The sequence below is a fragment of the Heptranchias perlo genome, chromosome 8, assembly GCF_035084215.1.
Source record: "Heptranchias perlo isolate sHepPer1 chromosome 8, sHepPer1.hap1, whole genome shotgun sequence".
Classification (NCBI taxonomy): Eukaryota; Metazoa; Chordata; class Chondrichthyes; order Hexanchiformes; family Hexanchidae; genus Heptranchias; species Heptranchias perlo.
In genome coordinates this window covers 64,278,436-64,303,238 of record NC_090332.1, presented here as the reverse complement: position 1 = coordinate 64,303,238, position 24,803 = coordinate 64,278,436, and the positions used below count along the sequence as shown (strand labels likewise).

At 44.6% G+C, this 24,803-nt stretch overlaps 1 protein-coding gene across 1 annotated transcript in view; it reads right to left on the bottom strand.

Annotated features, from left to right (window-relative positions):
- The window catches only part of LOC137324833 (interphotoreceptor matrix proteoglycan 1), a 150,296-nt gene that overhangs the window by 43,926 nt on the left and 81,567 nt on the right, over window positions 1-24,803 (bottom strand). Inside the window, exons 7-10 of the mRNA XM_067989561.1 lie at window positions 20,916-20,974; window positions 16,252-16,505; window positions 2,508-2,584; window positions 166-1,285 (exon numbers count right to left, since the gene is read on the bottom strand). Of these exons, the coding sequence (XP_067845662.1) occupies window positions 166-1,285; window positions 2,508-2,584; window positions 16,252-16,505; window positions 20,916-20,974 (1,510 nt within the window). The remainder of the gene's footprint in view (window positions 1-165; window positions 1,286-2,507; window positions 2,585-16,251; window positions 16,506-20,915; window positions 20,975-24,803) is intronic.

The window sequence follows — 24,803 nt, the reverse complement described above, 5'->3', positions numbered from 1 at the left end:
TATTCCTGTACTGGTATGGTCCTGTACTGGTATGGTCCTGTACTGGTATGGTCCTGCGCCAGTACTGTCCTGCCTCTTCCCCGGACCTTTGACATAACTAATAGTTCTTTCAGTTAGGAGTTTAACCATTGAACACCAAAGCACTACTCTAAATGACGGACTCACCTTCATCACCAATCGGCGGTGATGTCCAGGCTGTCATGGTACTGGCGTCATCCTCTCCTACATCAACTATTGGTCCAATTCCATTGTCACCAGCGGTTGCTTGGGAAGGAGTGACCATTGCATTGGTGCCCTGGTCCTCTTCCACTGAAGCTCCTGGCACAATAATGGCTAGTGCCTTGTGATCACTAGTAAGTGGATAGATTGTAGTGTGTATGATGCCGCCAGACTGCTCTGCTTTTCCAATGATGCCTGACTCCATATTTTCCTCATCCATGTGTGGAATGATCTGTTGTATGTAAGGAGGCAAGGTGTTGATCTGCTGTTGTTCTCCTACTAATTGATGAACATTTGCATCCAAGTGCAACTGGTGACTGACTGGCTGTGCAGTTGGAGACTCGGTGATACTAAGAGCAGTAAAGTCATCTTCAGTCCCCTCGGTGACGCCCACTTCAGCTGAAGGTGCATGTTCAGGCTCTGTAGCAGAATCTGTGGTACTAACAGCTTTCTCATCTGCAGTGATCTCCTCCTCTAATTCCTGTGTGTGTTCAGGCTGTAAAGTTGGAGGAGATGTGTTCCAACCAACATCCTCTGCAGTAACATCCTCTTCAGTTCCCCCATGAAGATATGCCTCAGTTTCCTGCACCTGATCAGGCTGTGCTGTAGATGAAACTGTGGCACCAGCTACATCCTCATCAGTGGTCACCGGTTGTATGCCAGGTGAAATTGGGGTGGTCATGATAATTTTCTCTTCTGCAATCACATGCCTACCAGTGATTATGAGTGTGGTCGTAAACGCAGGGCTGCTGATCTGGCGTCTGCTTTCAGTTACTTCTCCTTCAGAACCAGCCTGTGCCACAGACAATGTGGTCTTCTGTTCTAAGAATAATTCCACTGGGACAGTGGGTGAAGGTTCTGTCACAGATAGGTGACTTGACAAATCAGTAGGGACACTGGTGGTTACAGTTAGGATTGGGGGTATCTGCGTAGCCTGAACTACAGTATAGGTTATGGTTTCATTAATGGCTCCATAAGGTTTTCCTTCATAAAGGATGGTTGGAATCCTCTCCACAAAACTGGTCTCCACAAATTCTTCAGTGGAGGATGGATTTAAATCATTATCCTAAAAAAAGAAAACAGATATATTTTTGGAAAATATATTATTGTTTTGCAGATCATAAAGTGCTACTTGCTACTTTAGTTCAATTTAAATGCTGGAACTCTTTCCCTGGACCCTTCTGCCTTGCCACTTTCCTCCCTACTTTTCAAAAGTCTCTTCAAAACCCTCCTCTGATTGTGCCTTTGGCTCCTACTCTAACCCTTTCCATGTCCCCCCATCTCCCTCCTGCTCTGCTTCTGTTAATGTAAAGCTCTTTGAGATGTCTTGCTCTACACAAGGAGCACGATAGCAATGTGAGCTGGTGTAAGAATCTTTGATTATTTAATGAAGAGCCGAACACTTAAAGAGGACTCCACAGTCATGTCTGACTCTACAGCACTACTTGTTAAAAAAAAATATTCTCAAATATGTTTTCCATTATTTTATTTATTTTCAATTGGAGCCGTCACTTCTCCAGTTCTCATGTCTTGAGATGCTGAGGTCTCCTGTTTAACAGGCTGAGCCCACTTTCTCCCCTTTATTATCAGAGTATATCTGGGCCGTTTGCAACATTTTGAAAGCTATTTAAACATTCAACTATCAACCACAATAACAAGAAATGGGTTTGAATTGACTGCGTGGTTTTCTGACTGATCTGATTTAACTAATCTGGATTATTCCTGTGCTGATTAGCACTGCTCCAGTTTGATTGTCCAGGCTCATCCCTATCCTAAACGAACAGACTACAGCTTCCAGGTTCTGTACTGTAAAGATTACAGGGTAGATATTTGTCTTTACCTCATGAGTGTTAAGCGTCGCGTGGACAGAACACAGAGAGGAAAGTCTGGTGGGCAGATCACATGCCTGTAACAGAAACCATCTGATTTTCCTTCCAGTGGGTTCTGTAAGGGGTGTCTAAATCTCCTCACTAGACTTTCCTCTCTGCGCTCCGCCCTGGCAATGACAAAAATCCACCTCACACTTCCAAACTGGAGGGGAGGAGAATTGGCTGGTGCAGGCGCTGGAGAAATGCCCCAATATGCCAAGCATCTGTACCAGTCAATCCATAGTTGGCATAGTGGCAACTGAATACGTAGCCCACGAAGGAGTGGAGGGACGCAGAGTAAAAGTGAGACTCAGGAGCTGATGTATACTGGATACGATAAATGCTGTTGGTTCAATGAAAACCCTATCTCGTCAACACTAAAAATCTGTCAAAGAAATCAGATGATGCAAGGCACAGTACCGGTTTGACAGGGCTTGGAGATAAGTTGGGCACCAGTTGCTCAAGACCCTCGGAGGCTGCAGAAAGGACATTTGTTTCTGGGGGGAGAAAAAAAATCAATATTTAGTGTCAAAAAAACTTAAATGACATCATTTGGAAATACCGAGTTCAGAAATTCTTCTTTAATTTAAATTCAGAAATTCTTTAAATTCTGAAATTTAGAGAAACTTCTTTACCCAAAGAGTGGTAAGAATGTGGAAATCGCTACCACGAGGAGTTGTTGAGGCGAATAGCATATTTGCATTTAAGGGGAACCTAGATAAGTACATGAGGGAGAAAGGAATGGAAGGATATGATGATAGAGTGAGATGAAGTAGAGTGGGAGGAGGCGGATGTGGAGCATAAATGCCAGCATAGACCAGTTGGGCTGAATGACCTGTTTCTGCATTGTAAAATCTATGTAATTCTATGTAAAATACATTAACTCTAGTCTACTGAATAGTGCAAACAACTTTAAAGACCAGGCATTAAACGTCAGATTCAAGTATGGGTCAGATTTGTGTTTGATAACTCGTGCTTGTTCTAAGTTCAGTGTAACATTTCCCATTTCCCTCATTAACTATCCTTGTGGCTTGCCTGAATGAGAATAACAATTTAGTGCCATTCAGAGCTGTACAATGAGCATTATTGTGCTGTGGACTAATGGCCATGGGAAGTGGGTTCACAAAGCTTTTAAAGTCATTTTAATGAGAATGTTTACAGCTGGCAGAGAGGGAAAAATCAGCCTGGGCTGGATTCAACTCAAGATCCTAATGGCTTCCATCACTCAGTCAGTGACCCCTTGTACTGCTTAAGTTTATGGTGCTCTAGTGAGATGAATCTTCTGTTAATATGAACTGAATCGATCCACCTCAACAGAATCGTTTAATGTTTCATGCCTCAAAATTGTAGAACAATTGAGAGAAATGCCATTACTTAAATCTAACTTGAAAAATATATTGCAATAAAATGAAGCACTATTGTCTATGATGGATTATTTATTGGATTCTTTCCTTCTTTCCTTCTCATCACAGCACACATGGGGTTAAAGTCAGTTACTGCTAGCTGTCTCTGCAGGCTGCAGAGGATACATATTATGGTCTGGTATGCCAAAGATCAATTGTTGCCACTGGGGCATATACCTAATATCTCACAGATTATTCAAAGCATTTACAACTGATCAATGGGTCAAGCCATTCTATTCAATTCCAAGCATCATATGGGGCTGTATACTGTACCAGCTATATTTGTGTGGGCAAACACCATTTTGAATCCTGTGAATGTATGAACACCTAAATACAGTCCTTTGTCCTGGCATACCTTCAAAGGAGCTATATCTTGGGCAGCATTGCACGAAGTCATGAAGCCATCCAGGGTACAATGCTAATCAGAGGACTGCCTGGTAGTGTACAGCCACATAAGAAGCAATCGGCCCATGTTTCACTGGTCAGCTTTATGTTGAGAGTTAGCACAGGAGAAGTGCCTTTGTTGTTTTGATTCTGAGGAGAACAGTAAAGTCTGTATTTACTCTAAATCCACTGTTTGTGGCCAGCACTGTTCATTTGTTGTTTTAATGTTCAACAAATTTGTGTAGCGGTTTATAGTCTGAGCTGGGGTCTGATAGATCGTGTGTTCCTTTCCTTACAGAAGACAGGGAGATCACGTAGAGGCACACGGTATGTTCCAGCAAGCTGGTGCACTGTGACCCCTGGGTCTTGCTACATCGACCTAGATGTTGGGCAGGTAAAGGCACAGAAGGGTTAATTGGGTCTGCTCATGGAAGTAGCCAATGATGCTGAACCCAAGGAAATATCTAGCGCAAAAGCCCCCAGAAAATAACGCATGTACATTAGGATCATTATACTCAGCCAATCACAAACCGTAAGCGCCTTGGGGCAGTTTCCTACGTTAAAGATGCTATATAAATGCAAGTTGTTGTTGTTGTATCCCAACTTAAATACGAATCAAATAAAGGAAATTATATCACGATATATCCTTGAGCATGTGAAGTATTTGCTTTGATGGGTGATGGACAATTGCTTCACAAAATATCATATATTGGAGATGGATTCAGAAGCTCAATGCAAATTGGTCAAGTTTGCAGATGACACTAAACTAAGGTGGGGGAGGGAGCAACAGTTGAATCTGATAAGGCAGATACTCATATTCATACAATCTGTGAATGGACGGAGGAGTGGCAAATTAAACTCAGATGTAAGATACTGCATGTTGGGAAAAAATACTGAGCACACTGTTGAAGTCAGTAAAGGGTGAAGCTGGTCTACATGGACTTCAGCAAAGCATTTGACAAGGTACCGCATGGTAGGTTGTTACATAAGGTTAAATCTCATGGGATCCAAGGTGAGGTAGCCAATTGGATACAAAATTGGCTTGACGACAGAAGACAGAGGGTGGTTGTCGAGGGTTGTTTTTCAAACTGGATGCCTGTGTCCAGCGGTGTGCCTCAGGGATCGGTGCTGGGTCCGCTGTTATTTGTTATTTATATTAATGATTTGGATGAGAATTTAGGAGGCATGGTTAGTAAGTTTGCAGATGACACCAAGACTGGTGGCATTGTGGACAGTGAAGAAGGTTATCTAGGATTGCAACGGGATCTTGATAAATTGGGCCAGTGGGCCGATGAATGGCAGATGGAGTTTAATTTAGATAAATGTGAGGTGATGCATTTTGGTAGATCGAATCGGGCCAGGACCTACTCCGTTAATGGTAGGGCGTTGGGGAGAGTTATAGAACAAAGAGATCTAGGAGTACAGATTCATAGCTCCTTGAAAGTGGAGTCACAGGTGGATAGGGTGGTGAAGAAGGCATTCAGCATGCTTGGTTTCATTGGTCAGAACATTGAATACAGGAGTTGGGATGTCTTGTTGAAGTTGTACAGGGCATTGGTGAGGCCACACTTGGAGTACTGTGTACAGTTCTGGTCACCCTATTATAGAAAGGATATTATTAAACTAGAAAGAGTGCAGAAAAGATTTACTAGGATGCTACCGGGACTTGATGGTTTGACTTACAGGGAGAGGTTAGACAGACTGGGACTTTATTCCCTGGAGAGTAGGAGGTTAAGGGGTGATCTTATAGAAGTCTATAAAATAATGAGGGGCATAGATAAGGTCGATAGTCAAAATCTTTTCCCAAAGGTAGGGGAGTCTATAACGAGGGGGCACAGATTTAAGGTGAGAGGGGAGAGATACAAAAGGATCCAGAGGGGCAATTTTTTCACTCAAAGGGTGGTGAGTGTCTGGAACGAGCTGCCAGAGGCAGTAGTAGAGGCGGGTACAATTTTGTCTTTTAAAAAGCATTTGGACAGTTACATGGGGAAGATGGGTATCGAGGGATATGGGCCAAGTGCAGGCAATTGGGACTAGCTTAGTGGTATAAACTGGGCGACATGGACATGTTGGGCCGAAGGGCCTGTTTCCATGTTGTAACTTCTATGATTCTATGATTCTATGAATGATGTATGAAAGGTAAATGCAGAACACGACTTCAAGATGAACTGCACCTGTAGGATTAAGGGGACACTAGTTCAAACTGGGGAAGGGAAAATTCAGGGCCAATGTCAGAGAGTTCTTCAACCAGCAACTGACATAAGGGGCTCGATTTTTGGACCCCCGAGCGGGTGCGTTCGTGGCGGGGGGGCTGCGAAAATCGGTGATTCCCGGGGGGCGGGGGGGTCTGAAGCCCAGCTCCAACCCGCCCACTTCCGGGTTCCCCAGTGACGCGCTGACATGCGCGCGCTGCCCCCGCATGTGGGACTCCCGCCGGCAATTAAAGCCGGCGGAGTGCCACTTAAAGTAATCATTAAGGTATTTCAGGCCGTTTAGAGACCTGATTAACGTGATATTTTAGGAGGGTTGGGATTTTGCAAACAACTGGGACTGTTTCCTGTACTGGGGGAAAAACTCCCAGTTCAAATGGACGTGTTGCAGCCACCAGCCTGTGGCAGCTGCAAAGGTCCATTTGACAGGTGGGGGGGTGGGGAGACCCTCACTTATTGCAGGAGGCCACTCTGTCACTTTGGACAAAGTTTGGCCTCCACCACTCTCCTCCTAATAATAAAATTCACCAACTTGCACACTTACCCCGGTGTCCAGACACATGTACCTACCTTGCGGACCCCCTCAGATATACATCTTCTGGATGGGGGCCGCCGTAGCTGCAGTCATGACCTCCTCGGAGGGCGAACAGCATCACCAGCCTCGCCGGCCACGCCGTCCACCTCTGACACGTGGAGCCCCACAACACAGTGCTGTGACACATCCACCTGCACAGCAGGAGGGAGGGCAACTGCAGAGAGAGATGCGTCGCAGAGGGCACTACCCTCGCCACAGGGTCCACAGACCGAGGCTCAGCTTCCTGGACCTCTCTGAGCAGCAGTGCACACGGATGCTCAGAGTCACTCGACATGTAGTCGTGGACATCTGCAGCCTCCTTCATGCTGAGCTGCTCCCGGCTGGCCCAAGCACCATCTTCTTACCTGTCGCTGTCAAAGTCACCACTGCCCTCAACAACTTCTCCTCTGCATCCTTCCAGGGTGCCACCAGGAACATCGCCGCGTCTCTCAGTCATCTGCACAAAAGAGCCCTGCAAATATACCTACACCCACTCTGCAGTGACACAGTGGGTGGCATCAGTTGTGGGTCTTCACAGTGATCCTCAGGAAAGGGCAATATTGCACAAACCAGACAAGATTCGCAAAGACGTGGCAGTAGTGGTGACAATATAATATGTAATGTGAGTTGATCAGAAATCAAATATAAGTAAAAACCATGACAAACCCTCAAACACCCTTGTGCATCCCCTTCATTCTCACAACACGTTTGCCTTACGCTTCCTACTGCACATATGTGATGCATGCCCTGTGGCTGCAGCACAGGTCGTGGCAGGTTGAGTGAGGCTGACCGTGAAAGAGACGCATGAGAGGGTGAGTATGAGATAGAGCCATGAGATTACATGAGGATTGGGTTGAGTGGTAGTGGTGGGATGAGTACTGGCGAGGTGAGTAAGTGCAGGTAAGATGAGGATGAGCTTTGAGTGGGTGTGAGGGGTGATGTGACAGAGTAGTGTTGGCAGTGCAGAAGGAGATGTGGGGTGGGGATGGTGATGTGGGAGACGGAGTGTAGGGGAATGAGTAAGTGTACTCACTTCGGCTGACCTACTTAGGTAATTGAAGCGCCTCCTGCACTGTATGCAGGTGGGCGATATGTTGGTGGTGCAGGTGACCTCCTCTGCCACCTCGAGCCAGGCCTTCTTGGTGGCAGAGGCAGGCCACTTCCTCCCGCCCGCCGGGGGGAAGATCTCTGTCCTCCCCCTCCTCCTCACTCCATCCAATAAGAGCTGGAATGAGGCATCATTAAACCTGGGAGCAGCCTTCCCCCTGGGCTGCTCCATGCTGTAATTTTTCCTATTTTCTGCAGCATCAGTCAGTGGAGGACTGCCCCTTTAAATAGAGCTACTCCAGCTGACAGCCTATGATGCGCATGCGCAGTCCGCCCGCCGCGCAGCTTTCCAGCGTGAAACATGGAAGCACAGGTAAGTACCTTCAATCAAGCTGCAATCGCGTGCGGAGCACCCTGATTTCAGCCCCCGCTGTGAACCCGCCGCCCTCCTAATATCGGGCCCAAGGATTTGACTCTGGATCGGACAGTGGAGGCAAAAGCCAGCTGAATGCTGTGAGGGACTTCGACTTTTTTCGGTGGATCAGCTAATGACCTCCATTTTCTGTGGTCTTGTGAATTTTCCAAAAATAAAAGCCATTTTTGATCTATCCGTTATTATCTGATTCCTACAAAGTGACCACGACAGCAGAAATATTAACATTAACAAAAAGGAAACTGGAGATTGACTAGGTCATGTTTCACTTGGCCAATAATTACTATGTTTGTTTGCTCATAGGATATATGACCTTTTATCTCTATAATATAGATTGAATAAAAGAAAAAAATTGGTATCAAGCTGCAGATAACTAAATCCCCTTCACTTAATAAGCAGGCTGTAGATAAACAAACTATTCTGCTTCTGCATTGTACTGGTAGTGGTAGTGAGTACTGGACTACCATCGCCATGGTAATACTGCTTTAAAAAAAAATCAATTTTTTGTAAGTTGTCTCGATCAGAATTAAATCAGATGCTTCATCAATGAGCTTCCCTCCATCATAAGGTCGGAAATGGGGATGTTCGCTGATGATTGCACAGTGTTCAGTTCCATTCGCAAACCCTCAGATAATGAAGCAGTCCGTGCCCGCATGCAGCAAGACCTGAACAACATCCAGGCTTGGGCTGATAAGTGGCAAGTAACATTCGTGCCACACAAGTACCAGGCAATGACCATCTCCAACAAGAGAGAGTCTAACCACCTCCCCTTGACATTCAACGGCATTACCATTGCCGAATCCCCCACCATCAACATCCTGGGGGTCACCATTGACCAGAAACTTAACTGGACCAGTTGCATAAATACTGTGGCTTCAAGAGCAGGTCAGAGGTTGGGTATTCTGCAGCGAGTGACTCACCTCCTGACCCCCCAAAGCCTTTCCACCATCTACAAGGCACAAGTCAGGAGTGTGATGGAATACTCTCCACTTGCCTGGATGAGTGCAGCTCCAACAACACTTAAGAAGCTCGACACCATTCAGGATAAAGCAGCCCGCTTGATTGGCACCCCATCCACCACCCTAAACATTCACTCCCTTCACTACCGGCACAACGTGGCTGCAGTGTGTACCATCCACAGGATGCACTGCAGCAACTCGCCAAGGCTTCTTTGACAGCACTTCCCAAATCTGTGACCTCTACCACCTGGAAGGACAAGGGCAGCAACCACATGGGAACACCACCACCTGCACGTTCCCCTCCAAGTCACACACCATCCCGACTTGGAAATATATCGCCGTTCCTTCATCGTCGCTGGGTCAAAATCCTGGAACTCCCTACCTAACAGCACTGTGGGAGAACCTTCACCACACGAGCTGCAGCGGTTCAAGAAGACGGCTCACCACCACCTTCTCAAGGGTAATTAGGGATGGGCAATAAATGCTGGCCTTTGCAGCGACGCCCACATCCCATGAATGAATTTTAAAAAAGCATTATAATTTTTATGATATAATTGCCTTTTAGTACCAATGGTCCGTAATGGATTCCTCACATTTAAAAAAAAACTTCTTTTACTCGTTTAACAGGCGAGTATGGCATCATTGTGCTGAAGGCAGCCCTTAATCCACTGGTAACTCATATCTCCCACATGAAAATCCAGGTTGTTACCTCTTATTTGCACATTAACTTCACTGGCTAGTGCAAGCACTTTGAGCCAGTGAGATATTTTGACAATACTGTGGAATTTTGCTCACATCACGCCTCCAGGTTCAGGAGGTCCCTTTAATGGAGGGCGACTCTCCAGCTTTAGTGACCCTCTGACACCATAATTTAAACTCAAAAGATTAAATGTTATTGACGTGGTGCAAACAGCACAACGACAACTGCAGAAGGCATAAAATTTAGAAGTCGAGGGTATTGTCACTGTTTTCCCTATCAAATCTGTGCAAGGGAAGGTACTCGTTTTAAAGTGTCAGCTGTGGCTCAGTTGGTAGGACTATCAACTCTGAATCAGAAGGTTGTGGTTTCAACCCAACTCCAGAGACTTGAACATAAATCTGAGGGAGTGCTGCACTGTCGGAGGTGCCATTTTTCTGATGAGACGTTAAACCGAGGTGCCGTCAGCCCTCTCAGGTGGATGTAAATGATCCCATGGTACTATTCGAAGAAGAGCAGGAGAGTTCTCCCCAGTGTCCTGGTCAATATTTAGCCGTCAACCAACATCATTTAAAAACAGATTATCTGGTCATTATCTCATTGCTGTTTGTGAGACCTTGCTGTGCGCAAATTGGCTGCTGTGTTTCAAATATTACAACAGTGACTACTTCTCAAAGGTACCTCATTGGCTGTAAAGCACTTTGGGACATATTGAGGTCATGAAAGGTGCTATATGAATGCAAGTCTTTGTTTTTTAATTTAATGGGAATGCAGTGGATACAAAGCAAAAGTGTTTGAATTTTCCAGCTCCTTCATTTCAATCCTAGCAGTTGTGTATAATGAATTTTTGTGTTTATCAAGATGAGCAATGTCGATGTGACAAACATGAAGAAGATTTATTTTGTTTTGGTCTTGTAGTTGTTCCTGTAAATCAGGCACAATAAATTGGCTTTAATAAAAAGCCACCTGCAACCTGAATCCACTTTATTAGCAATTTTTCAAAGTTTGTTGTATTAGTCTCCCTAATAACAGGCATGAGAGGAGTCTAACGTATGATTTTAAATCGTATATAGGCTTTGTGCTTGGCTCAGTTATGATTATGGCAACCTGTTATTGTATTGAAATGAGGCTGGCTGTTATGAATTTCTAATAAGCCTTGAAAACAGGCCAAGAGCCATGAAAGGAGTGAATGAGTAACAGTCCTCGGTATGTAATGAAATTGAGCAAACCAAGGTCATAGAATCGTACACCACAGAAGGAGGCTATTCGGCCCATCGTGACTGTGTCAGCTCTTTGAAAGAGCAATCCGATTCGTCCCACTCCCCTGCTCTATCCCCAAAGCCCTGCAATTTTTTCCTTTTTACGTATATACCCAATTCCCTTTTGAAAGTTATTATTGAATCTGCATCCATCACCCTTTCAGGCAGTGCATTCCAGATCATAACAACTCTGCTGCATAAAATAAATTCTCCTCATCTCTCCCTTGTCAATTATCTTAAAAAAGATCTTTGTTGATAGATGATAGGATTTCTACTATTACATATTCTCTTATTCATTATTTATTTATTAAATTTGTTTAGTAGTTTAAAGCTAGATGTGATGCTCAATGGCTCGTCAAGGACTGGAGATAAGATCTTGTGGAAACATAAATATAATTCCAAAAGCTTAAAAGTAATTTCTGTTTGTTGTTCTGGGTGTGTTAGCAAATGTTTACCTAGAAAGTGAGGTTGGTGCAGACACTCTGAAAGGCCTTGGAAGTTGAGACTCTGCTAGGAGAGTGATCTGAGATATGAGACCTGAAAAATCTGAAGTTAGGAAGATCCCCAAAAAAATGAAACATTCTCAGATCAAAGCTCCTTTCCTTTATTCCAACCTCGACTTCAGAAGACTAGTCCATACTGCACCAGTTTAAAATTTTCCATTGGCAGATCAAATATCTTTGTAGCCTCTGAGGGCCAAGTTTTGTCAAATTATGGGTAGCTTTGAGCTATGGGCTAGCCCTGCCCCCTTCACACATGGAACTGAGTTGAGAATGGTTAGCAGCTTTTCATTTACATTCAACATAATCAGTGTGCTAACGCACTGTGTCAGCCAATCATTTCAGTGGCCTGCATTTTGCTTGTAGAACCATTTCATCAAATGGGGCCAACTAGTCCTAATTAAAAGGAGACATTGAAGCTGAGGTACTGCCCTTTGTTGGAAAGTCTATTCAAGAGATTGCCACATTGACCAAGTGTACAAAATTAACCCTATATCTGGTTGGATTTTAAGATTTACTGTGTGGATGGGGGTAGATCCCCAATGTAGTGATAGCTACTGGGTCAGAGGATATAGCTTTAATGAATGTTAAAAGCTGAAATAAATGTTGAGTACTTCAAAAAGGGCTTGGTGAGTTTAGCCATACAGACCAGGAAGGACCCAAGTTCGATATCTGGTTAGTGCCCAGTCACCTAATCTCAGCCAGGGCAACGGTTGGAGTACTACAACGAGAAAGGTGCACGTTTAAATGTCAGTGAAGACCGGATCAGGCTTAGCTGTGGTGCTTCCTGCAGTGGAATGGCTTTCCAAACCTCACTGCTGAGGCCCACACATGGGCAAGGTTCCAGAGATTGATCAATGGTTGTGACACTGTACCTCAGCAAGGTGTCAATACCTGGCGGAGGGGATAGGAGAGAAAAGGACAAAGAGTATACCGAGAGATATAAATTGCTGCCTTATGATTCCTTAATGAAGTTTGTGGACAATGTGCCAAGACTATTGGGAGGCAACATGTGAGGAGTGTCCTGTCACTACTGGAGGACAATGTGTGGGGCGTGTCCTGTCACTATTGGGAGGCAATGTGTGGGGTGTGTCCTGTCACTACTGGGGGACAATGTGTGGGGAATGTCCTGTCACTACTGGGGGACAATGTGTGGGGTGCGTCCTGTCACTACTGGGGGACAATGTGTGGGGAATGTCCTGTCACTATTGGGGGACAATGTGTGGGGTGCGTCCTGTCACTACTGGGTGACAATGTGTGGGGTGTGTCCTGTCACTACTGGGTGACAATGTGTGGGGTGTGTCCTGTCACTACTGGGGGACAATGTGTGGGGTGTGTCCTGTCACTGTTGGGGGACAATGTGTGGGGAGTGTCCTGTCACTATTGGGGGACAATGTGTGGGGAATGTCCTGTCACTACTGGGGGACAATGTGTGGGGTGTGTCCTGTCACTACTGGGTGACAATGTGTGGGGTGTGTCCTGTCACTACTGGGTGACAATGTGTGGGGTGTGTCCTGTCACTGTTGGGGGACAATGTGTGGGGAGTGTCCTGTCACTATTGGGGGACAATGTGTGGGGAATGTCCTGTCACTACTGGGGGACAATGTGTGGGGTGTGTCCTGTCACTACTGGGGGACAATGTGTGGGGTGTGTCCTGTCACTGTTGGGGGACAATGTGTGGGGAGTGTCCTGTCACTATTGGGGGACAATGTGTGGGGAATGTCCTGTCACTACTGGGGGACAATGTGTGGGGTGTGTCCTGTCACTACTGGGGGACAATGTGTGGGGTGTGTCCTGTCACTACTGGGGGACAATGTGTGGGGTGTGTCCTGTCACTACTGGGGGACAATGTGTGGGGTGTGTCCTGTCACTACTGGGGGACAATGTGTGGGGTGTGTCCTGTCACTACTGGGGGACAATGTGTGGGGTGTGTCCTGTCACTACTGGGGGACAATGTGTGGGGTGTGTCCTGTCACTACTGGGGGACAATGTGTGGGGAGTGTCCTGTGGCTATTGGGGGACAATATGAATATAATGAGCCATTCAGGGTGAAATGAAGAGAAGCCTGGATTACTTAGGATTTCTTACTGTGGTACGGCGGTGATCGGGGGTGGGAGGGGAACGGGGTTGGGGGGGCTAGTGGTGATTGTGGGGGGGGGGGGGCGGGGAGCGGCTGCCGGCAGCGGCCCGAGTTCTTTGAATGTAGGGACGAGAGGTGCATTCCTGCTCCACGGTCAGGTGTATATCTTAAACACTTACCTTGTTGGTTGTGGCCTGCAGTGGTCCCTTTAAGGACCGCCCGTTAGGCTGCATGTAGACATGGTTTGACTGTCGGCGCTGATGCCGGCTGCCTCAGGGCAAACCAAACTTGCAGTGGGGGTGTTCAAATAGGCGTTAGGCCCCTTATGCTTCCTGCCTGCCATATTAGAGGCTTAAATTAATAAATTAACTGGTCATTTATCTCATTGCTGTTTGTGGGATCTTGCTGTGCGCAAATTGGCTGCTGCATTTCACTAGAGAAAAACAGTGACTATACTTTTTAAAAAAAGTAATTAATTGGCTGTGAAGTACTTTGGGACAGATGTGAAAGTCACTATATAAATGCAAGTTCCTTCTTTCATCTTAACATTGGTCAATTCTAACCTTATGGCACCTCAAACCAATCAGACTGTTGAGAAAAAATACTGTTTAACCAGTTTTCAGCTGTTCCTTGTTCCTTTTCTGTTAATCCTCCCCTGAAGACATTTTGCTCTTTCTGCCCAGCCACTTCTCTATTCCTGGACCTGGCTTTGGATTCTGCTTTGCTCTCTCCCATGCCCACACTGACACCTCCAGCCTTGCTCCAATCTGAAGCTAGGCCCTACTACCATTCTGGCTCTCCTCCTCTTCACCTGACTTGACCAAGAGTGCACAAGCCAGCTCCTCGCCTAGCCTGACCCTAAATGCAGCAGCTATCTCCTAGGCTGGTCTGACTCTGAGCGCAGTAGACAGCTCCCCACTCAACCCAACCTAACCTGACTCCAGGTGCCTAGTCCTGCCCAACTCTGAAGGTAACTGAAGAGTAAACATTTGGTGACCACTTAAATGCAATTAAGATTATTGCTTTCTACTTAACAAGCATGTTGGTTTTTTTGCTGATTCTCGATTTATTAAGGGTGCTTGCAGTGTTATCTTGAAGCCTGTTGATACAGAAGGCAATCGGTACCATGTGAAGTGTGTTTCTAATATATTTTGGTACTTACACACCATCTTGGGCTCCTCGGGATATAATGTGGAATAGGACAAGCAGCGTTAGTTACTTTACTTCTGCCCTCCTCCCATGGATTCCCTTCCCTCTCCCCACAGAACTCCATTTTTCTGGGTTCTATAACTCTAAATATTTTGGCATTTTCAATCTTGACACCTCTAAGATCCTATCATTTGTCAGCATGGATTTGTTAAAGGCAAATCATGTTTGACTAACTTGATTGAGTTCTTTGATGAAGTAATGGAGAGGGTTGATGAGAGTAGTATGGTTGATGTTGTGTATATGGACTTTCAAATGGTGTTTGATAAAGTACCATGTAATAAACTTGTTAGCAAAACTGAAGCCCATGGGATTAAAGGGACAGAAAGCAGAGATTAGTGGTGAACGGTTGTTTTTCAGACTGAAGGGATGTGCAGGGGAGTGTGACATTGATTGGATAGCTCTTTCAAAGTGCCGGCACAGACACGATGGACCAAATAGCCTCCTTCTGTGCTGTATCATTCTATGATTCTATGACTCCATGACTGTATAGTCCATGCTTGTCATGGGACACCTTGAACCACCCATTGTTGGAAAAGAAAATGAAACCCTCTCACCCCTTTGTTACTACTCCACCTTGTTGGTGTTGTACTCATTCTGCCCAACCTCTGTTCCCCACCCTTCCAGGTCCTCTCATGTGCTGCAGCTGTTCTCCACTTGCTCTCTTTGATCCCAGCATGGCTCGCCTTGATGGCTCCAACTTGCCCCAGTGCTCCAGCTCAGAGGTCTCTCTCAGGGTCCATCTCACTCTGTGTTGTTTTGGGAGCAGCCTCACTTCCTGTCAGTCTCCACCATTCCACAACCTCTTCTAACCTCTCTTCTACTTCCAAGCATCCCCCTCAACCCTCAAGTTAGAGCACAATTCTTTGAAGAGTAGTAACTGTTGTTAGGTAGGCAAGCATGGCATTCAGTTTGCACACAGCAAGCTCCCACAAGCAGCACATAAGTGAATGACTAGATAATCTGTTTTTGGTGGTATTGGTTGAGGGAAGAATGTTTGCCAAGGACACCAGGAGAACGCAGCTCCTCTTTGCTATGTGCTATACTATTTTTACATCAATCTGAACAGGCAGACGGGGTTGTGGATTAAAGCTCACCTGAAAGATGGTACCATCCAACAATGCAGCACTCCCTCAGTACTGAACTGAAGTATCAACCTAGATTACATTCTCAAGTCTGTAGTGAGGCACCTCTGACTCAGAGGTGGGAGTGCCACCAACTGTGACAAGCGGATAAAGTCAGGATACAGCTAAACATCTGCTTGCTGACATGTATCAGCAAAATCTAGTACTCTTCCTAAAACAATATAAAACTTTAGAAAATTGAAACCTGTCAGGATAATTGCCATAAGTGGTCATATGAGATGAAGCCAGCCAAGAATGGTTACCCGCTTGAATAAGATGTCAAATTACCTTGAGCAAACTGAAGTGAACTTGGATCCATTGAAAGAGAAGTGTCATTGAGCAGTGCCATGGCAACCATGTTCTGAAATCTGGTCACCGTTATGGTGACCACTGGTTTCTCTGGGATCTCTTGTGATTCAAACAGCATTTCTCCATTCTCGACTTTATTGGAACCGATGTTTAGGACTTCGTTCTGAATGTCACTCAGTGTCGTGGCCCTTTTATCAAAGATCGCAGCAAAACGAATCACAAGACTGTCCACACTGAAAGAAAAATAATTCACGACTGTGTTTGATTAAGTGTTTGATTAATACCTTACTACAGAAAAAAAGATCTACAGTTTAATTTACAGCCTGTGGGGCCTAATATGGTTGGAGCACAGGGAAACCAGGATTGTGCCAATATGTGGAGCAGGGCTGGTTTTGGATATGAGCTTTTTGATGACATTAATTTGGACACAGTCAGGCTTTCAACTACATTAACTGCATACACAACACTTTGCTTTTAGTATCTGCTAGGTCCTTAATTGTCTAACCTCAAAATTTGTCCATATAGTTGTAGCATTTATTCTCGATTGCTTGACGATCCCTGTCAGTACCTTTTGAACATCGAGCATTCATCCATGTTCACAGAAAACATTCACAACACTGGGAGTTGATTGCTGCTCAACCATCAATCCCACAGAACACAGCGCACATACAGCCTTTGCAAGCAACCTGGAGATGGTTAATGTTTCTCAAACAGTAACAGAGTTGAATCTAAACAGTCTTTTTTTTAATGGATGTGGACTTCATTATTTGATATATTTTTCTACATTACAACAGTGACTACACTTCAAAAGTATTTCATTGACTGAATCGCTTTGGGAGGTTCTGAGGTTGTGAAAGGTGCGATTTAAATGTTCTTTCTTTCTTACTTTCTTTTTCTTTCTTTCTATTCCAAACCCCAAAGGCTGAGAGGGATTAATAAGAGGCTTTGAGATAAAGTCCTGTGCAAACTTAAATTTGAATTCACCTATTTGCCAGTACTGAGTTGATATCTTATTCATTAAGCTAATTAAAACTCAAATCCCAGACACAAACAATGTTTGAAAATTAGTAATTCAAGGGCTTTATAAGTTCTATTTTCTTCTGAGTTTTTTCTTGCAAAGGTTCATTGTACTGAAGAATAGATTGTGGTTCTCATTTTGAAACTGGTGAATGTACTAAGGTCAGGGCAAGGTTACCAGTAAATAGTTCAAGTATAGTAAGAACAAAAGGGACTAACGACCTGAGGTAGAAGGAATAAGAAGTCAAATCTCTCTGGATGAGAAATGGGTGCACTAACCCTAAGTCTACTTGAGGACAATAGCAGACCAGCGGAGTCCCAACATTATTACTACTCAATAGTGTCTCAATGCTATCCCAAGATTTTCCTATTGAAGTAGTTTCAACCTCAACCAAAAAGATCATCTAGTAACAGGCAATGTCCAGGATCTGAAAGTCTAGGGGAATGGGGAAACTAGAATTCTCGTGGGGGAAAGGGCAGGATCTGAGCCAGTGTCCCTGGGTTACAGACTGTTCATACAGATAGTGGATGGGAGGGTGTGCCTCCTTACCGAGATGCCTCTACATTAATCAGTAGAGCCATGGTGATAGCTTTGGCTCAATAGTATCACTCTCGCCTCTGAGTCTGAAGGTTGTGGCTTCAAGTCCTACACCAGAGACTTCAGCATAAAATCTAGGCTGACACTCCAGTGCAGTACAGAGGAGTGCTGCACTGTCAGAGGTGTCTTCCGAATGAGTCGTTAAACAGAGGGCGCGACAGCCCTCTCAGGTGGATATAAAAGATCCCAAGGCACTATTTTGAAGAGCAGGGGAGTTTTGACCGGTGACCTGGCCAATATTTATCCCTCAACCTGGGAGCTTGCTGTGTGCAGGGTGGCTGCCGTGTTTCCTACATTATAACAGTAACTACACTTCAAAAGTACTTAATTGGCTGTAAATCGCTTTGGGACATTCTAGAGTTGTGAAAGGCGCTATATAAATGCAAGTTCCTCCTTTCTTCACATCCTGAATCCCTGCTGTTCAGAAATTTGAATGTGCCAGGTGCTTTGTAAAGTGGGAGGGCAAATCACCAGCTTATGATATACGTATCACTGGGTCACTTGCACAGGATGTCATGACAAGAATGATGCCTTGCCCCCATGGTACTTCTCCCTCCCCAAAGAAAGGTATGCCAATTTTTCATGAAGACAGTGCCCCTTTAAGAAGAATGTCGTCATGAAAGCAGATGTTTAAGAAACCAGGTGTTATTTCAGTAGACTTAATATAGAAAACCTAAAGTGATTGACTCGCTACCATTCTAATTATTCAGATCCGGTTAATAGGAAATATTTAAGTGGTATAAAGGCTGAAGCACCTTTGTACCATTTCGTACAATTACACTAATCTGGGAAATGCTTCCTTTTTAAAATAAAATAACACACTCATAATGGGGCCAATTTGAACTTATGCTGATGGTGTAAAACAGGTGATATTGGATCTGATTTATCAGGAGAGGTGTATAACGGGTGGCCGATCTGATATCACTCGCTTTACACTATTGGCAAGCGTTCAACTTACTGCCATTGACTCAATCATGTTCACATTCAGTTTTGTTAAAGGGGAAGTATATTCTATTCAGTTGCCTCATTAATCTCAAATATCACAAAGGAAAATTAGTGCACGATTACAGGTGTCTCTGTCACCCCATGTAGATGTTTCAAGCTGAGGTAAATTTTATAAAGGTGAAAACTTAGCCGATGACTGGGAAGGTGTGAGGTCCGGCCAATTTATCCTCAAGATTCAGGAGCTGTTTTAGGCCCCAGAAGTTCTGGCCTATCATAAACCATCAATTTAATCTGATGCAAATATACTGGAAAATAAATGATGAAGTAAAAATAGGTGACAATTCAGAAATGATGGCACATTAGAAAGTGAAGGCCCGAGGATCGTTGGAAATTGGGCCTTGGGCCTCATCTACATAAGACCAGCAAATTGTGGACATCAATCATATGTTCCAATGTGGCTCGCTGGTTGGAGCCCTGGAAAATTCGGCTAGCTTCCACATGGAGCCGGCCGCAAAGAAATCCGGAGAGGGGAGGTGTTGGAGGCCAACATGGACCAAGAGCAGCCTGTAGTATTGCTGTGAAGCCAGGAGGACCACTCCTACTTCTCCTGGCTCCACGTTAAGGTAGGTACAAAAACGAAAGCTTACCTGTTCTTCGGTGGCCTCTGGTTAGGCCGTTGTGGAACCGGAATAACTGAGCGGATCATGTGCAGCGCTTGCTCTGCCCAGTTTTTGCCGAATTTGGCACGGGCTTAGGCCTTAGGCCCCTGATTAGCATATTCAAGGGGGCTCACACCTGTGATAGAAGGGTTCCCCGGGTACTCGGAAGTCAGCGGCTGCCACACTTCTTGTGGGGGGGGCGGGAGGAGGGAGAGGACGATTGGGCACAGGAGATTACTCCCAGAAATTGGCCCCTCCAATTCCTAATTTGTGCCCAGAAATCGGGCATGACGGTGGGACTAATTTCTTCCTATTGTGTGGCACTCTCCCTCCTGTGACATCATGAATGGGGAGTGGCCTCCATTACCTACTGTCACCATTCACTGTGACTGGGACGGAACTTCATGATGTATTGAAGGGAGCACAAAATGTCTGCCTCCAGGCTACCTCTAACCAACAATTCTAAAGTATGAGATATATTATTAGGAGGTGACTGAGACACACCAAAAAGTATACTGACACCTCCCTTTATAACACATGGAATTATGGGCAATTCAGTAGAATGTACTTCCCCTTTAAAACCATAATTACCTTGCAATATATAACACAGTAGAGCACAGCACATATAATTTTAAAAAATGAGAATTTAAATTGAAGGACCAAGGCTCACAGAGCAGGAGACCACCAAATTTGAAAAGGGTAAAAGAGACCTTGGTAAGTGAGGGAGACTAGGAGGCATTGATTAGGTGATGGTTACCATGAGTTTTTAAATCCCTGGATATTTAGGAGGAAGGAAAGACAGGAAGTAAGGACTCCCAGTGTTTTGAGGTCCTGGCAAAGAATGAGCTAATAGGAGGCTGTGTAAATAGTTTTGATTTTAATACAGTGGGGAGAAGGAAGAGTGTGTAAGATTGTGAATTTGAAGAGGAAAGTTCAACATCATTTGGAAAACAGAGTGCTTCCTATTTCCAGTTCAATCCAGTTTCTAGATGACAATCTCAGACTCTTCGTAGTTTGGAGGAGACCCATGATCATCGATGGCCTGCAGAGTCTCCTTTGGGTGGAAATGAGATGAAATTGAAACTAACCTGGATCCAGTTCTGTAGGTCAATAATATCAAATGTGGGGGCAGTTAAGCGTGTGTGGTGATGTTTACTGGATCCCTCATTAAGCCCGCCTCCACTCATCTCACACCGACCACTAACCGGGAAGGTCCAGGATAGGGTCTTCCTTGGACTGAGCTTTTATGAGCAAAGACTTTGAGATATATTGAACATTTCAAACTCATGGAGCTGTGTTTATTTTGGAAGACAGTTACATATAGGAAGGCTCTAAACTGAGGGTGTGTGACAAAGAGCTATCCTTGATCTTGTACACTGCTATCACTGTAATAAGCACAAAGATTAATTCTTTTGTTTACCCACCTGAACCCTAACACCCGAATTTCTTTGAATCCTGGGAGGATTTCAAAAAGATTCTGCATCTGCAAAGGAAATAATACTTTGAGACATAAATTTGAACTATTAGATAATTTGAGAAGCAACACAGCGTGTTCAATGTTGATGTCTACTGTGCTATTTTGAGTATTCTGCAACTTGTGGACTATACCTAGCTCATATTGCTGAGGCAGTTTGTTGCAGTGTTACAGTGCATTCCATGTTAGGTCGTAAGTACTGAAGGAGGGACAGTTAACATGGACTAGTGGAACTGGGATGGAAGGTTCATAGCAAATATACCATTGTGCCTTACTCAGTCTCCAGTACAGGGCTCACTATTGTAACTGAATCAGGATGAAACACTGTCCCAGAGCCCCTGACACATAGGGGGTGATTGTAAACCCTGAGAATGGGTGGGTTAGGGGTGGGTGAGATTTGAAAATAGTTGTTTTTTGGGTCACGACTGCAACCCAGCTTTATTTCCGGATTTAATCTTGACGCGTATTTACGGTTGAGAAAGGCATGGATGTTAGGGAACTTGGGGAAATAAATAGTGATGTCTTGAGGAGTGTACATATTACAGAGAGGGAGGTGCTGGAAGTCTTAACGCGCATCAAGGTAGATAAATCTCCGGGACCTGATGAAATGTATCCCAGGACGTTATGGGAGGTTAGGGAGGAAATTGCGGGTCCCCTAGCAGAGATATTTGAATCATCCACCGCTACAGGTGAGGTGCCTGAAGATTGGAGGGTAGCAAATGTTGTGCCTTTGTTTAAGAAGGGCGGCAGGGAAAAGCCTGGGAACTACAGACCAGTGAGCCTGACATCTGTAGTGGGTAAGTTGTTAGAGGGTATTCTGAGGGACAGAATCTACAGGCATTTGGAGAGGCAGGGACTAATTAGGAACAGTCAGCATGGTTTTGTGAGAGGAAAATCATGTCTCACGAATTTGATTGAGTTTTTTGAAGGGGTAACCAAGAAGATAGATGAGGGCTGTGCAGTAGACGTGGTCTACATGGACTTCAGCAAAGCATTTGACAAGGTACCGCATGGTAGGTTGTTACATAAGGTTAAATCTCATGGGATCCAAGGTGAGGTAGCCAATTGGATACAAAATTGGCTTGACGACAGAAGACAGAGGGTGGTTGTCGAGGGTTGTTTTTCAAACTGGATGCCTGTGTCCAGCGGTGTGCCTCAGGGATCGGTGCTGGGTCCGCTGTTATTTGTTATTTATATTAATGATTTGGATGAGAATTTAGGAGGCATGGTTAGTAAGTTTGCAGATGACACCAAGATTGGTGGCATTGTGGACAGTGAAGAAGGTTATCTAGGATTGCAACGGGATCTTGATAAATTGGGCCAGTGGGCCGATGAATGGCAGATGGAGTTTAATTTAGATAAATGTGAGGTGATGCATTTTGGTAGATCGAATCGGGCCAGGACCTACTCCGTTAATGGTAGGGCGTTGGGGAGAGTTATAGAACAAAGAGATCTAGGAGTACAGATTCATAGCTCCTTGAAAGTGGAGTCACAGGTGGATAGGGTGGTGAAGAAGGCATTCAGCATGCTTGGTTTCATTGGTCAGAACATTGAATGCAGGAGTTGGGATGTCTTGTTGAAGTTGTACAGGGCATTGGTGAGGCCACACTTGGAGTACTGTGTACAGTTCTGGTCACCCTATTATAGAAAGGATATTATTAAACTAGAAAGAGTGCAGAAAAGATTTACTAGGATGCTACCGGGACTTGATGGGTTGACTTACAGGGAGAGGTTAGACAGACTGGGACTTTATTCCCTGGAGAGTAGGAGGTTAAGGGGTGATCTTATAGAAGTCTATAAAATAATGAGGGGCATAGATAAGGTCGATAGTCAAAATCTTTTCCCAAAGGTAGGGGAGTCTATAACGAGGGGGCACAGATTTAAGGTGAGAGGGGAGAGATACAAAAGGATCCAGAGGGGCAATTTTTTCACTCAAAGGGTGGTGAGTGTCTGGAACGAGCTGCCAGAGGCAGTAGTAGAGGCGGGTACAATTTTGTCTTTTAAAAAGCATTTGGACAGTTACATGGGGAAGATGGGTATCGAGGGATATGGGCCAAGTGCAGGCAATTGGGACTAGCTTAGTGGTATAAACTGGGCGACATGGACATGTTGGGCCGAAGGGCCTGTTTCCATGTTGTAACTTCTATGATTCTATGATTCTATGATTCTATACAGGCTTCCCACTGGGAATGCAAAGTCTGAAAATTTTGCGGTTGCGACCCAAAAAAACCAACTATTTTAAACTCCCACCCGCTCCCAATCCACCCGTTCTTGGGGTTTAAAATCATCCCCATAGTATTACATAGAATTACATAGAATTTATAGCACAGAAACAGGCCATTCGGCCCAACAAGTATATGCCAGTGTTTATGCTCCACATGAGCTGCCTCCCACCTTACTTCATCTCATCCTGTCAACATATCCTTCTAATCCTTTCTCTCTCATGTAGTTATTTAACTTTCCCTTAAGTGCATCTGTGCTATTTGTCTCAACTACTCCATGTGGTAGCAAGTTCCACCTTCTCACCATTCTCTGACTAAAGACACCTCTTCAAATGAAGGGATTTTCACCCTTACTCAGTAGGAACGTGCAAAATGTTCCATTCTGATTCGGTGATTAATAAGAGACAACAAAAAATGTGATAATTCTCCTGCCTAACCCCCCAAACTGCACTGCTTCAGGGTAAGTAACAATGCAATTAAAAACAGCAATCTCTTTAACAGGGGCTTGCTAAAGGTATCCCTCCTTTCAGCAGTGACATTCTAGACCTGTAAACTGCCAAGTACACACCACTGTAGTTGTGTAGGAGAATTACTTACTCTACTTCACACCCATTGCTATTACTGCTACCCTGGATGAGATCAGCTAACTCAACACCAAGCCTGGACCTCTGTGGTCTGCATGCCTACAACACGTGTATTGTTTACCTACTAACCCATTGGGGGGAACGCCTCGTCAGTATACAGTTTATTCCCAGCCAGACACTCTCCAAACCCATTGATGTTCCGTGACCAATTATGGTTTAATCCTTGCTTTTAATACAAGCAATGTCAGATTTTGAAATTCATCCTATCTACTCCTTCAATGGCTTGTTGCCAGCCACATTTTGATTGAAGGGCATGGGCCACAATGATGTGGGACGTTCTGAAGCATCTTTGGATAGTTTTGGCTGAGGATTAATTTCTGATCAATACACTTGACATGTAATTTCAGCTTTTGCTCAAAGTAATCCCCAGGCAAAACTTCTTGCACAGATTTTAGAAAGTTAATTCCAGTGTGGTTGAAATGGGCAGGCACTGCCTAAAATCGAACAGTTCCCTTTAAGGAACATAGGTGTTAACAAAAGGAAATTGAGGATTTTTTAAACTCCTTTCCCATGACAGAAAACCCATTACATTTGTTTTATAATATATTAAAACATAATTCCTGACAGACTTTGTGAGATTCCACTCCGAATTCTTCCTTTCTTCTTTCTTTCAGGCTGCAGTTGCACTATCGACACTGGCCTCAGAGTTGTTCCTACAGACTGTGATGCACAGCCATTAGACCTGAGTTATACTGCTAACTGCACCTCGCTGTAATCACATTGAGCTCATTCTGCTCCCCTCAAGTTGCTATTTTTTAATGTCAGGAGAGAGTAGCACTCTCAGCGCTAGAAAGATTACATACCAAGTTTATAAAGGCTGCCCATTGGACTGCCTGGGTCGTTTTTAAAATGTGGTTTCACTCTGGGCTGAGTTATACTGCACCTGGTGCAAAGCACAAGACAACCTGCAACAGGTGGTCACACATCTATCAGCGTCAGTGCACATGGGAGTCAGATCAGGATGTGGTGGCT